Source organism: Ursus americanus, chromosome 22, assembly GCF_024610735.1.
Source record: "Ursus americanus isolate L20-20 chromosome 22, mUrsAme1.1.p, whole genome shotgun sequence".
NCBI lineage: Eukaryota > Metazoa > Chordata > Mammalia > Carnivora > Ursidae > Ursus > Ursus americanus.
Genome location: NC_142148.1, coordinates 22,046,641 through 22,062,137, shown reverse-complemented (window position 1 = coordinate 22,062,137; position 15,497 = coordinate 22,046,641). Strand labels below are relative to the sequence as shown.

At 52.9% G+C, this 15,497-nt stretch overlaps 1 protein-coding gene across 2 annotated transcripts; it reads left to right on the top strand.

The window, feature by feature from the left end:
* Positions 1-371: 371 nt before the first annotated feature.
* MYL9 (myosin light chain 9) lies at positions 372-7,266 on the top strand. Of its 2 annotated transcripts, XM_045804544.2 has the most exons (5): positions 427-502; positions 1,462-1,587; positions 3,695-3,904; positions 5,605-5,766; positions 6,582-7,266. In XM_045804544.2, the coding sequence occupies exons 3-5, from the start codon at positions 3,721-3,723 to the stop codon at positions 6,752-6,754; spliced, it is 519 nt and encodes a 172-aa protein (XP_045660500.1). In that variant the 5' UTR covers positions 427-502; positions 1,462-1,587; positions 3,695-3,720; the 3' UTR covers positions 6,755-7,266. The 2 variants fall into 2 exon arrangements, with proteins under 2 accessions (XP_045660501.1, XP_045660500.1); XM_045804545.2 differs by lacking the exon at positions 1,462-1,587 and having other exon boundaries at positions 372-502.
* Positions 7,267-15,497: the final 8,231 nt, after the last annotated feature.

The window sequence follows — 15,497 nt, the reverse complement described above, 5'->3', positions numbered from 1 at the left end:
CCGTCTGACACGACGCCTTTCCGACTGGGGAAAAAAGCCATACTTGGCCTGATGGAAGGAAGCCCTCCCATGGGACCGGGCTAGGCAGCGGGGGAGCTTTTGGGGGAAAGATGCGGGTAGGACCTGAGAACTGGAGGCCCTGGGTGTTCTGCCCGCCTCACTGGGGAGGAAGGGGCGGCCCAGATAAATCCCCCTCCCCTGACAATCAGGGAAGAGGAGGCCCAGCGCTGCCCCGCATCACCCCCCCCCCCCACTGCCCCAGGCATCGCCTCCCCTGCCCACTCCGGGAAGGCGCCCCCGCCGCGGCCGTGGGTCAAGGCCAAATAAGGCTGCGCCCGCGCGCCGCCCCGCCCCGCCCCGCCGCGCGCATTCTTCTGCCTTGTAAGGCTCGCGCCGCCCCGCCCACCGAGCCCGGAGCCGGACCGACGGCCCGCGGCCCCGCACCGGCTCCGCGCAGCCAGCGAGCGAGCGAGCGAGCGAGTGAGCGCCTTCTCCGCACCAGGTGGGAGTCGTGGCCGCGAGGGGCTAGAGGCGGCGGTGTGACGGCCCCATGGACGGGGACACCGGAGGGTCTCAGCAAGGACAGCCCTCATGGGGCTGGGGCTGCGAGCTGCGGGTCACACGGGGTCTCTGGCCGGGGGTGGGCCGCAGGGAGACTGTTCCAAGCTCGGGCAGCTGGTGGTCCTCTGGCGAGGGAACTCTGTCTGGGCCCTGCCCCTTTGCTACGGAGTTACAGACGCCGAGCCCGGAGCTCTGGACGGCCCAGAAGGAGGGGAGGGGGTTGTGGTCACCGGTGTCCCCTGCCCCAGTAAGCGCATGTGTGTCAGGCAGGAAACTGAGCCCTGCAAGGCTCCCTGCGACTCCCCCAGAACTCCTGGGCAGGAGAGAGGGATGGAGACTGGGGTAACCCCACCCCATATACACCAGCACTCTGTGCTGGCACTTGCGGCTTCCCTGTACTGGGCCATCTGCCCAACCGTGCCTGTTGAGTGGGGAGGGTCTGCTGAGCGCTCTGGGGGCTGGACAGAGACCTGGGCTGGGGGACCTCGGTCCCTGCTCCTCCTCTCCTGCCCTCCAGCTGCCCTCAGGAATAAGTCTATCAATAACTCGGCTGCAGAGGTGAGTTTCCTAGCAAGGTGCCTGTCACTACCAGCCATAGGGACCAAGAGATAATGGGAGGACACTGGCCTTGTCTTTGCTGTTACGGGGGGTGGGGGGATTTCAGGCACCAGAAGGGGGGAGGTGGCACCTATTTGCAGCCAGTCCAAACACCAGTTATGTCTGATCCCTAGTGTCTAGGACCTCCAGGAGCAGGAGGGGATGGCTCCAGGGCTAAGGACCTAGCCAGTCTCTGACCCCATTTCCTCAACCAAGCCTAGAAACTGCCTCTGGTCACACCGAGCCCTCAGCTGCAGTAGGCCCACCATGAGCCTCTTAGGACGTGTTTCCTTCTGTGTTCAGGCGTCAAGGACACCAAGGGCTGGCCATTACCACTCACTGACCCAAGCCAAGCCCAAGTTGTTGGACTCTATCCCTCTCATGGGCATGCCACTTCCCTTCTCGGGCATCACTTCTTAAACTGCACAGGTGAGGTGGGGGGTGGGCCTCACCCTGCTTCCCAAGACTGCTGGGGTGGACAAATCCTACATTCAGTGCTTTCAGCCACGTCATGGCCTCTGGAGCGAAGAGGGTGGGGAGGGGGGGGCCATGAAGCCAGAAGGGTCCAGCCAGGATCACAGCAGTGGGTGAGATCCTAGCCATTCCTGCCTCTGGCTGTGGGGTCCTCTCTCCTCCAGGCTGAGTCTGCCCTGGAGCTGTGCAGACAGGAGGGTGGTGGCAATAGTGATAACCATCACAGCCTCTCATGGCCGTGGACTACTTGGCTGCCTTCCCCAGGGGCCATGAGTCAAAGTTCCTGGTGAACAATGGGCTCAGGGAAGGACTGGGCCTCTCAAAACACTAAACCCCTGCTGATGCCACCATCCCGCTCTGACCCAGGTCATGGCTGAGAAGGGCTTTTGTCTACCCACCCTGAACCACGAAGAATCACCCAGGGCCAGGTGTGTCTCAGGCCAGTGGGACACAGCAGCCTGTGTGTCATGACTACAGGCAGCTGTGGCCCTGTGGAAGGGAAGGGCCGGGGCTGCCCAGGATCCCTGCTGAGGGTTTAAGAGCTCGAAGACCAAAGTCGGAGAATGACTGGAACAGGGTCATGGGTTATAAAGGCCTGGAGATCGTCGAGGAACATTCACAACCACACAATTTGGGGCTAAAAACAGGCAGAGGCTTCCTGGAGGCAGGCCCTCAACCAAGGGCTCAGGGCAGAGAAGAAAGGGGGTGGGCAGTAGTCCTGGGGCCTCAGCCAGGCCCACGACTGCCCCAGCTGAGGGGCACACGGCACTAGGTCTTCAGGGACATAGGCCCCACAGGCCCTGACAGGGGTTCAGGGAAAGCACGCCTTGCTGTGCCTCAGTTTCCCCATCTGTGCAGTGGGGGCAATAGACTGGCTGCAGTTGCCCTCACAGCCATTCATTAAACAATCATCTATTAGCCTATTGGTAAATCAGGGGAGGGAGAGAAAGACCTCTAAGGGCTTACTGTCAAAGCAAGGGTGTGGGAACTGCTCCCCAAGGGGGTGTCTCAAGAACTAGGCTGGAAAAGGAAGGGCATTTGGGGTGAGGGACCAAGAAGGAAAGTCTGGGGTTATCTGGAAAACATCCAGAGGTCCAGCATGGCAGAATCACAGATGGCAAGAAGGACACGGTGAAGGGTGCCACAGTCAGAGAGAAAGGTTGGACGGGGTTCACACAGGGTCTTGAACGCCAGGCTCAGCGGCCCAGACTTGTTCCAGGAACCTTCAAGGGCTTCAAGGTGAAATGACAGGTGGTACAGGTCTGGGTCTCTATGGGATGGGAGAGACTGGCTGGAAGCTAGGAGGCCAGGTCTAGCTAGACAAGGGTGACAAGAAGCTGGGGCTCTCAGCCCGGGGGAGCGTCATGCCCCTACAAGCATGGAAGAGTGAGAACAAATCAGATCTCTCGCCTACCTTAGGGGCTGATCAAGTGTGGACCGGCTGGGGGAGGGGAGAATGCCCAGAGCATATGCCTTCCAGAACATCCAGAGCAGGGCGCAAAGAGGGATGGAGAGGAGGGAGGAGGAGGAGGAGGACATGACAAGAATGTCAGGAATGCAGGGCCGCCCATCTAGCTCCTTACTGCTGCGGGCAGGAGGAGCCGCCATGAAGCCTCGCAGCCTCCCACTTTCAACCCACCTTGTCACCTGGAGGGGAGAGATGTTCAGTGTAAATGCTATAAAGGATTAAAAGAGAGAAAGCGAGGACAGGTTGGCACCGAACCCAGTCCTGAGTGGCTTACCCGAACAGCCACAGCAGAAAGAGCTTCTCTGTGCCTGGCCCCATTCCAGGGGCTTCTCCAGCACAGAGTCAGTTATTCCCTACTGCTGGGCATTCCTCACGTCCCCGCTCCCAGATGAGGAAACTCAGAGAGGTAGAGAAGCTGTTTACGATCCCAGAGCCCACGCCTGTCTGCTTTTGTGACGAGCTGCGTGACAGGAGCCCCAAGCCTGTGGGAAGCCTTGAATGCCAGGCCCAGGCACTGACAGCGGGTCTGGGGGAGGCAGGAAGATTCCCAGGCCCAGGGTCATAGGCTCTAACCCCCACACCCACTTCCTGCAGGGAAGCCCCACCCACCTGAAGCCAAGATGTCCAGTAAGCGGGCCAAGGCCAAAACCACCAAGAAGCGGCCACAGCGGGCCACATCCAATGTCTTCGCCATGTTTGACCAGTCCCAGATCCAGGAGTTTAAGGAGGCCTTCAACATGATTGACCAGAACCGAGATGGCTTCATTGACAAGGAGGACTTGCATGACATGCTGGCCTCAATGGGTGAGCAGGGACGGGAGTGGCTGGGGTCTAAGTGGGTCCCGAGGGGGTTACAACTGGAGCCCGCAGTGGGACTGCTTATTGCATAGGGAGTCCTTCCGTGGAGGGACAGGTGGCACCCATCCTGGGGAGCAGCTGCCAGTACTTTCTCCCCTGAACAGAGAAACTGAGGCACAGAGCAGCTGGGCCACTGGATCCGAACCCAGACAGGCTCACTCCAGAGCTGGCCCGCCTCAGGCAGGTTTGTGGTTGAGCTGCCTGGTTGCACTTCAAAGAAAAGGATGGGCGACTGAAGAAAGCTGGAACTGCACAGACTTTCCACTGTATGGATGGCGAACTGAGGCTGGAGGGGAGGCCAGAGTGCCCCACTTCAGAAGTCACCCACATGAGGTCTTAGAGCCTCTCTGACTCCCACGACTTCCCCACAATCAGAATCCTAGAGCTGAAAGGGCTCAGGAACCTCATACAATTCACCACTGCTCAGATGAGGAACCCCCCCAGGTCTCTGGCCCTGCCCCCACGGCCTTCCCCTGTGCTCGCCACAGATACCACCCCCAGTCCCAGTTCCTGGCAGGCCCTTCGTCCAGGTCAGACACTGGCTGGCGGAGAGAGGAAGCCCCCAGCCCAAGCACTGAGGCCAGACAGGCCCGAGTGAGTCCCTGGCCCTGCCCCTCACAGCAGGGCAGCCCCACTCTGCCCATTTCCCTTCCTGTGCAGTGGTGACTGAGGTCCTCGTGTATACGCCCAGGAAGTCCGGTGGGAGGACCAGGAGACCCTGAGTTGGGGGGCTGACATCGGACCCCAGGCATCTACCCAGAAAAACCTGCATTCCTGTTTGTAGCTCTTGTCTGTGGGGCCACAGGTCAGTCGTGGCCTTCTGGTTAAGAACATCATCCTCCGGTTAAAACATCAGAGCAGCAAATAAAAGCGGCAGCAGCAGCTGCAAGGCATCGTAAATCTCAAAGCCATCCTACTGGGTAGATGGGATTACCATTCCCACGTTATAAATGAGGAACAGGGGCTCAGAGAGGTGAAATAATTTGCCTGAGGTCACACAACCACTAAGTGGGAGAGCCGGAATTTGAACCCAGCAGCTAACGAGTCCACCGGGCCAGGCCACCTGCTGTCCCGTGCGTTTTACAACCACTGGTGCTGCCATGTTGACAACTGTCCTAAGAGGCAGGGGACACGAAAGCACAGAGCTGGGATCCAGACTCCAGTCTTTGTGACACCACAGCTCACTGGTTTAACCACTTTCAAAACTCTGCCTGGAATCTGGGGTCTAGCTGCCCAGGTTCAAATGCAGGCTCCACTTCTTACTTGCCGTGTGACCTTGGATAAGTCACCTGGCCTCTGTGCCTCAGGTCCCACACCTGTGAAGCGGGGGTGAGAATGGTGACCTCGCAGCGTGGTGAAGGGTAATGCAGTACGGCAGGTGGAGCAGTGGACGCCGCGGCAGCCAGCACGCTGTGGCCCTTCCACCCGAGAGGCCGTGGATATCTGGACCACAGGCCTTAACTTGTCAAGGAGGCTTGGCGAGCCCAGGGGAGGGAGCAGTCAGAACGCTGGCCACCCCGGCAAGACACTCTACAGTTTACAGAACCTGTCTCCTGCCTGTGGGACTCTCACGGGCCACGAAGGGAAGGGACAGGGAGGCGGGAGGTGACAGGGCAATGACAGCAGGAATGTCCCACCTACCACAGGAAAGAACCCCACCGACGAGTACCTCGAGGGCATGATGAGCGAGGCCCCAGGGCCCATCAACTTCACCATGTTTCTCACCATGTTTGGGGAGAAACTGAATGGCACAGACCCTGAGGACGTGATCCGAAACGCCTTCGCCTGCTTCGACGAGGAGGCCTCAGGTCAGCAGACTCCCACTGGAGGCCTGGGGTCGAGCGCTTCACCCAGGGCACCCCCAAGGATGCAAGTGGGGCTGGGCTGTGCTGGGACTTCAGGGCCCGTGTCCCCAAAGGCCAGAACATTAATCCCCCATCTGTTGGTTTCCGCAGCTGGAACTAGAAAAACTAAGCTGTGTCCTTGCTCTCTTCCCCCAGATGCTAGACCCCAACAGCCCACATCCATCAAGGCTTCCCACATCTTGAGCTCACCTGTTGGCCCAGCACACTGCCTCCACTTTAGACCTTCCCAGAAGCCAAATTGTTCCAGGCCCTTCTGGCCAACAAGGTGCAAAAACCAGCCCCCACCCCCAGACCTTACAAAGGACTTCTGTCCCACAGCTAGTTTGTCCTGGGGATAGGCCAGCGTGATGCCGACAGTGACCTCAGTGTTTCTCGGCGGCCACAGGCCCAATTCAGAACATTTCCTAATTACCTTCATGGTCCCTACCAGGGTGGCGTATTTTCATCCCTATTTTCCAGATCAAACAGGCACAGAGAGCTTAAATAACTTGCCCAGGGTCACACAGCCAGGAAAGAGGGTGAGCATGCAAACTTGGGCAGTGGAACTCTAGGGCTGATGTCAAAGTAAAACATATCCAGCCCCCACACGCAGAGCCCCAAGGACCCCACAGAAACACTGCAGAACCCTCCCTCTGGGGCCCCGGGGAGCTTGAACTGGCAGGAGACCCACTACGAGGTCTGCGAGGACTGGTGGGGGGCCGCGGGGGGAGAGTGTGGGCGTGTCCCAGCCCGAGTCCCTGTCCTGGCCCTGCCCCCAGGTTTCATCCACGAGGACCACCTTCGGGAGCTGCTCACCACCATGGGTGACCGCTTCACAGACGAGGAAGTGGACGAGATGTACCGAGAGGCACCCATTGATAAGAAAGGCAACTTTAACTACGTGGAGTTCACCCGCATCCTCAAGCATGGTGCCAAGGACAAGGACGACTAGGCCTCCCCAGCCCCCCATGCCCAGGCCCCTGCCCCACTCTCCTGCTCCCCACATTCACTGTGCTCCATGCCCATGACCCCACAGGACCCTCTTAGGGGATACTCCCTCTGAGCGGCTAGGGGCCCAGCTTCCCATGGAGGAACAGGCTGAGAGCGTGCAGTGCCAGGCAAGGGGCGCACAGCCAACGTGAGCCCGGTGTTCCACCATGACCCCGCCCCCCGAGAGAGGACTGTCTTCTCGGGAGCTGGGTCTCATGGCTGCTCCCCACGGGATGGGCCCTGTGTCCTGTCGGACACAAGTTCACTGCACCCCCACGCAGGGCATGACAGCTCTTTCCCAGCCACTGCCACTGCCACAAAGCTCAGCAAGGTCCCTTCTGAGAGGACAGGATGCCAGAGCCCTCCTCTGTGCCCTGCCCAGCCACCCCACCGGGAATGTGATCCAGAAGATGCATGGAGGGTGGATACTGGGCCTAGGGGAGGCAGAATCTCGAATAGAAGTCTCAGCACCGCTTTGGGTCTATGCGTCTGTTGCTGGGGTGAAACAGAGGAGCTCCTAGTCCCTAAACACCTGCCCTCTCCTGTCCCTAGTGGCTGCCCAGACCCCCACCTCCTCCCAGCCAGGGAAAGGCTCCCTGAGACCAGACCAGCAGTGGGGGGCAGACAGAGGTCCTTCAGGAAACAGTCCTCGAGAGAGAGACCCAAGTGGGGAGGACCCTCAGGAATCACATATGTCAATGGGGGGTTCTGGGGCACCGGGAAGACAGGGGTAAAGGTCACCCAGGCTTCAGGACTAGAGCCTGGATCTCCAGGAACACCTCAATGCTCCTGGAAAGCCAGGTGCTCCTGGAAGAACAGGGAGGCTCTGGGAACAGGGAGGAGGGTGCATCCCAGAAGCTCCAGGAGAAGGTAGGCATGAACGGGTTTAAGGGATTCGCTGAGGTCGGCTCCAGGCAGCCACCACGTGTGTTCTAGGCTGGGCCCTCTGCATCTGCAAGGTCAGTTCAGCCACGTGACCGGTTTTCACATGGCACACAAGGTGGGCAGGGCTGGGATCTCTGTTACACCTGAATGATGGGGACACTGACGACGGCACCCGGGGCACAAGAGGAACAGAAATACTAGTTGAAAGAACAGATAGCTAAGAGGGGCAGGGACTACCTGAGGTCACCTGGTGGATCTGGGGCAGAGGGAAGGCTGGACCCCAGCCTCTAGATCCCCCCAGAGCTCAGACCTGGGCTAGACACATCCCACTAGACCCTAGCAAAGGTCGGGGAGCAGCTGCTGGGCCCGCTGTGATCCTGCTGCCTTCCCTAAAGGTCACCCATAGCCAGCCAACCACAGCACACAGCAAAGGTCCGAGATCCGAACCCAGGGAGTGCTGAGCACTAAAAGGACCATGTATTGGCTGAGAAGCGCCCAATTTCCCACAAGCCTCTGCCCTACCTCAGTACCAGGCCCCTCCCAGCCAGGCCCTGGCCCTCCCAGCCAACCCCATGAACCCCATGAAACACCCCCTCTCTTGTCTCCAAATGGAGCTCCATGAGTCCCTGATCTCCACTCCAGAGGGAGCCAGCCCCAAACAAGTCCTGACCAGGCCCAAATACCACGACAGACTCTGTCTGAACATGCCCTCAACCCCAGCCCTAGATGGAGGGCTGCTCACTGCAGCTAGTCCCAAGGAAGGGACCAAGGAGTGGGGCAGGCTGTGGGCGTCCTCTGGGGACCCCCAGAGCACTGGCCACACATGCCCCGCATCAGGGTCACAGGGCACTCTGCAGGGCCACTGTGGCACCAAAAGCCTTTCTGGAAGATAGCAGGGACAGGGTTAGAAACAAGCCTCCTTGGGTTCTGACCCCTCAGGTCTGCAATCCTGTCACAGGCCTACTCCCCCTTCACCCCGGAGAAAGGGACAGATTCACGCCTGCTTTGGGGGGACAGAACCCGTCCAGCCTTACTGGTTTCTGAGCTGGCGTGGGCCTGACCTGATGAGATCCAGAGGATGGGGCAAGGGAAGTGTTCTGTGTATGGAAGGGCAGGACGAGCACGTGGGGGGAACATGCAGGAGTGGAGCTCGGAGGAAGCAGTGTGAACAAAGTCTGGGAGCAGAAAGGCATAGAGCACATTCAGAAGCCAGGAAGAAGGCAATTTTCTATTTGTGAGCTAATTTATTAAAATCCTAGCAGCTTTTTAGAAAAGCAGCAGCAGCTACTGTTTTCTCTCTCACAGGCAACATTTACAGATAACAGTGAAACATGCCCAGAACTTTCAAAGTCTGGCACAAAACTCAGAAACCACAAAGGAAAAGACTGATGCATTTAAATCCATGAAGACCATCTCTTGGGGCGCCTTCCTGGCTCAGCAGGTAGAGCACATGACTCTTGATCTTGGGGTTGTCAGTTCAAGCCCCACATTGGGTATGGAAATTACTTTGAAATAAAACCTTAAAAACAAAAAAAATTCCATAAAAACTAAAAAAAAAACACAACATAGGGAGGGGCACCTGAGCCGCTCAGTCGGTTAAATGTCCAACTCTCAATCTCAGCTCAGGTCACGAGCTCAGGGTTGTGAGATCCAGCCCGTCGGGCTCCATGCTGGGTGTGGTGCTTGCTTAAAATTCTCTGCCTCCCACCACTCACTCACTCTCTAAAAAAAAGAAGAAGATGTGGTGTATATATACATACATACACACACATACACACCCTGGAATATTACTCATTCACAAAAAAGAATGAAATCTTGCCATTTGCAACAACACGGATGGCGCTAGAGAGCATTGTGCTAGTGAAATTAAGTCAGGCAGAGAAAGACAAATACCACTGACTTCATGCATATGTGAAATTTAAGAAACAAAGGAGCAAAGGGGGGAAAAAAAGAGAAAGACAAACCAAAAACCAGACGCTTAACTATAGAGAACAAACTAATGGTCACCAGAGGGGAGGTGGGGGCGGGGAAGGGTGAACCAGGGGAAGGGGACTCAGAGCACACTTAGCAGGGTGAGCAGCGAGTACCATATAGAACGGTGGAATCACTATATTGTACACCTGAAATTAACAGAACACTGTATGTTAACTATATTGGAATTAAAATTTTAAAAAATAGGAGAAAAGAGAAAGCTGGAGTTTTCTTCTATGTATTGGTGAATTTGAAGCAGTGGTTAAAAATCTTCCTACAGGGGCTGGCTGGCTCAGTTGGAAAAGCGTGTGACTCTTGGTCTCCAGGTTATAAGTTCAAGCCCCATGCTGGATATAAAGATAACTTAAAAATAAAATCTTTAAAAAAAAAAAAACGCAACTTCCCACAAAGATGACACTAGGCCCAGATAATTTTGTAGGGTATGAGCTACCAAACTTTCAAGGAACAGATCACCCCAATTACATAGACTATTCCAGCATAACTATGGTACAAAAAGCAGACCAAAATATTATCAGGAAAGAAAATAAGAGGTCAGTTTCACTCATGAATTTGGGGGTAAAACTCTTTTATTTATTTATTTTTTAAAATTTTGTTTGTTTATTTGTCAGAGGGAGAGAGACAGCAAGAGAGGGAACACAAGCAGGGGCAGAGGGAGAGGGAGAAGCAGGCTTCCCGCTGAGCAGGGAGCCTGACACAGGGCTCAATCCCGGGACCCTGAGATCACGACCTGAGACGAAGGCAGATGCCTAACGACTGAGCCACCAAGGCGCCCTGATGCAAAACTCTTATGCAAAATATGAGCAACCCAAATCTAACAGTGTATTTAAGAAAAGAAAAAAAAAGTGGGCACCTGAGTGGCTCAGCCGGTTGAATGTCTGCCTTCAGCTCAGGTCATGATCCCAGCCTCGCACAGGGCTCCCTGCTCAGCAGGGAGTCTGCTTCTCCCTCCCCCTGCTCTTGTGCTCTGGCTTGCACACTCTCTCTCTTCCCCTCTCAAATAAATTTTTTTTTAGAAGAGTAAATGGGCATGAGTTGCCAGATATTTATGAAAAAGAAGAGGAAAATAAGATGTAACTTCTAGAATGCAGAGCTTACCATGAAGCTATAGTAAATATGATGGTATGTGATGCTGGAGGAGAGCCAGACTGATCATGGAATAGAACAGAGGCCAGGGACAGACCCACACGTTTATGGCTCTTGTTATACGACAAAGGTCGTGTATCATAGATCAGCGGGGAGATGAGGGACTTAACAGATGGAGCTCACACCCACCAAAGGGGCCACAGTGAAAAAACTCCCAATACCAAGTACTGGGGGGGGGGGATGGGGAGCACCTAGAATCCTGACACACTAGAGCAGCGTAAACAGGTAGCATCACTTGGGAAACAATTTGGCGTTATCTGCTAACGTGGAACATCCATCTACCCCATGACTCGGCAAGTCCCCTCGCAGGAATGTACACATCCAACAGAAACGTGGACACACGTTCACCAAAAGGCCCCGGCAAGAAGGCTCGCCGCAGCTGCACTGTGACAGCCCCACACTGGAAACAGCCCCATCTGCCCACCAGTGGAATGGACAAGGCAACGGCGATGAACCACAGCTACGGGCATCACCGTGGACAGACCTCACAAGCACAATGTCAAAAAAAATAAAAACAGACACAAAAGAATACACATTTGTATCGGTCGGGGGCAGAAACCTCACTGGTTATTTCAACAGAGATTATTTAATATAAATGGTAACTATGTATAAAGTTTTAATTAAGTAACTAAAAGGGTAAAAAAGGAACTCAAGGGGCGCCTGGGTAGCTCAGTCAGTTGAGCGCCCGACTCTTGATTTCAGCTCAGGTCATGATCTCAGGGTCGTGACATCAAGCCCCGCACTGGGCTCTGTGCTCAGTGCAGAATCGGCTTGAGATTCTCTCTCCTCCTCCCCCTCCCCCTCCCCCTCGTGCGTGCTTGTGCTCTCTCTATAAAATAAATAAATAAATCTTAAAAAAAGAGAGAGAGAACATAAGAAATTTGAAAATCCATGGGTGGGATTTTTTTCTGGGGAAGTACAAGAAATGAGCGAAAATTTAAATAGAGTAATTCACCTCAAGAAAATGAAAATAGAGACACCTGGCTGGCTCAGCTGGAGAAGTATGCAACTCTTGACTTTGGGATCCTGAGTTTGAGTCCCACGTGAAGTGTAGAGATTACTTTAAATAAATAAAAAACAAGGAAGGGAAGGGAAGGGAAGGGAAGGGAAGGGAAGGGAAGGGAAGGGAAGGGGGAAGGAAGGAAGGAAGGAAGGAAGGAAGGAAGGAAGGAAGGAAGGAAGGAAGGAAGGAAGGAAGGAAGGAAAAGAAAAGAAAAAAAGAGTATTTGTAAATCATATCTGATTAGAGACTTATATATAAAGAACCCTTCACAACTCAATAATAAAAAGATAAATAACCAATTTAAAAATGGGCAAAGGATAGGAACAGACATTTCTCCAAAGACAAGCAAACAGCCAGTAGGCAAATGCACAGACGCTCAACGTCATTAGGCATTGGGGAAATTAATGGCTATAATAATAATAATTTTAAAAACCCAGAAAATAACAAGGTTGGGAAAGATGTAGAGAAATTAGAACCCTCGCACACAGCGGGAGGAAATGTAAAATGGTGCAGCTGCTTGGGAAAACAGTCCAGCAGTTCCCCGGAAGGCTCAACAGTTACCATGTGACTCAGCAATTCTACTCCTAGGTATACTCCCCAGAAAATGAAAGCGTACATCCACGCAAAAACTTCTACACAAATGCTCACAGCAGCATTATTCAAAATGGCCAAAAAACAGACACAACCCCGACGTCCATCAACTGCGGAACAGGTAAGTAAATATGGTCTCTCCATGCACCAGAATGTTATTCGCCACTGAAAAGAATGAAGTGCTCATTCATGGATACGCCTCAAAAACACCACGCTAAGTCAAAGGAGCGCTTAACCGAAGACGGAGCACCGCACGATTCTACCTGCATGTACGCCCCGAACGGGCCAGCCACACAGAATGAGGGGTATCAGCGCTGGCCTATGGCCAGGAGGGCGCAGACGGGGAGTGAAGCTGATTGTGCTGATGGTTGCACGACCCTTTAAATACACGGAGGGCGCCTGGGTGACGCAGTCATTGAGCGTCTGCCTTCGGCTCAGGGCGTGATCCCTGCGTTCGGGGATCGAGTCCCACATCAGGCTCCTGGGCTGGGAGCCTGCTTCTTCCTCTCCCACTCCCCCTGCTTGTGCTCCCTCTCTCGCTGGCTGTCTCTCTGTCGAATAAATAAATAAAATCTTAAAATAAATAAATAAATAAATAAATACACGGAAATTAACTGAATTGCACACTTTAAATAGGTGAATTTCCAGAACGTAAATTATGTAACAATAAAGCTGTTAAAACAAATAGTAACTATTCAAAACAAATCTTCCTAAGCTAATGTTTATGTACTGTTGATGTACTTCTTTTTCTTTTCAAAGGCTAGTACATTTAAATTAGAGCTTCCATTTCTTCGTTTCCTATACATTTTTTATTTCCTTCTATTTATATATGCCCCATTAGGTCTGATTAACCAATCAAAACAAACCTTAAATTTAAGACATGTTACAATTTAACTTACTATTTAATACACTACAAAGCAGGGAAATAGTCCAGACTCCTCCAGACACACTGCAAACCTTCAGCTTCTGTTCGGCAACCACAGCCATGTGCCAAAATAAAGAAACACAAAAACCCAACAGCCTCAATGGGCTGTTCTCCTTTTGATGCTTTCTTAATTCTCACAATATTTTCTTAATTGATTTGAGCTGGCAAATAGGCAAGCAAACTATTAAAAAAAAAAAAAAAAGACTAACAAATCAGAGTTTCCCACATTTCCCACTGGATAGAGAACAGACCCCTGGTGTCCTGTTCAGAGATCAACGAACAGACCACAAAATCAATCATCAATCATTGCTCCCAGCAATGGGGAATGGTCTGGACAAGAACTGAAACCAAAACAGAGTCTGAAAACAACAAAGAAAACAAGAATGAGAGAAAACAAAGAGAAAGAGAGACAGAGACAGAGACAGAGACAGAGAGGTGGTACGGAGTGGAGAAAGAGAGTGAGTAAAGTACAGTAAGAATTCACAGTAAAAACTGTGAGGGGTGCTTGGGTGGCTCAGGTCATGATGCCAGGGTCCTGGGATCAAGCCCCGCATCAGGCTCCCTGCTCGATGGGCAGCCTGCTTCTCCCTTTCCACCATTTGTGTCCTCTGTCTCTCTCTAATAAATAGTCTCTAAAAAAAAACCAACAAAAAACCAAAAACCCAGGACCCGTGAGACCTCCATTGCAGACAACACTGTAACTGGCTCTGGCAAGTTAGTCCCTGGGCATCCCAGTGGGATATCCTCCAAACTCAAGGTGTAACGCTCAAGAAATTAGACATGACTCTAGAGCATTCTACAAAATACCTGACCAGTGCTCCTCAAAACTGCCAAGGTCATCAGAAATAAATTAGTAAATCTGGAAACAATTCAAATATCTTTCGAATGATAAATGGTTAAACAAAAATGTAGTACACTCATCCAATGGCATGCTCTTCATCAGTGAGAAGGAACCAGTGGCCTATAATACACACACAACGCGGGTGCATCTCAGCTGCATTCTGCTGAAGGCTATATGCTACATGACCCCATGTACACGGCAGTCTGAACACGGCAAAACTATAGGACAGAAAACAGCTCAGTGGCTGCCAGGGGCACAGGGTGGGAAGAGAGACCACAGAGGAGCATGAGGGAATTCTAGGGGGTGACGAAACCATTCTGTATCGTGATTGTGTAGTCGTATGTTTGTTAAGACTCATTTTTTTTAAAAGGGTGAATTCTTACTGTATTAAAACGAACCAAGGAATTAATACCTAACATACTGCAAGAAAAAAATTGGAGAATCTAATAGGTAAACGGGCAAAGCATATAAACAGGAGATTCACAAAAGGGAAATTTCAACTAACAAGTACAATAGAATGACCTCACTGGTGTTCAGAAAGCAAATCAGAAACAGGCCACTTTACACTCATCAGATTGCCAAACATGAGAGAGAGAGAGAGAGAATGCCGAACTCTGGCAAAGATGGAGAGAAAGGGGGCTCCTCCTACGCTGGGTGGTGGGGGACAGACACTGGGGCACTCATGCAGGAGGGCGGGCACCCGACGGTACCTGGGAACAAGCAAACCCCTTAAGGCTCAGCAGTTGCACTGAGAAATCTGTGCCAAGGCCCAGAAGGAGCAGGACAAGATGTTCCCCGAAGCAGCCTTGATGAGAGCAGGGCGTTGGAGGGAACCTACTGTCACGAGGACAATGAATAAGTGAAACGTGATGGACACATGCTGTGGAGCACCGGGCAGCTCTCTGATGCAATGAACGGAACGTTCACGCAGCAACATGGATAGACATTAAAAACAATGTGGGGGGAGGACAGAATGAGAGCCGTAAAAATGTAATATTTTTTTAAGATGTTATTTTTTTTTAAGTAATCTCTACACCCAACGTGGGGCTTGAACTCACAACCCCGAGATCAGGAGTCACATGCCCCACCGACCGAGCCAGCCAGGCACCCCTTTAAATGTAATATTAACATGCACATGGGATTTTAAAACCAGCAGAGGATTATCCATACATTATTCAAGGACCCAAAGAACACATTTTAGAGTGGACCTGTATGGGGGGGAGGCACAAGAGGGGGGACTAGAAGGAACACGGGTGACAGCAGTGCGTCAAGATGGCTGTGGGTCATAATGGGGACAAGGGAGGAAAAGCAGGAGGTGGGGGCCA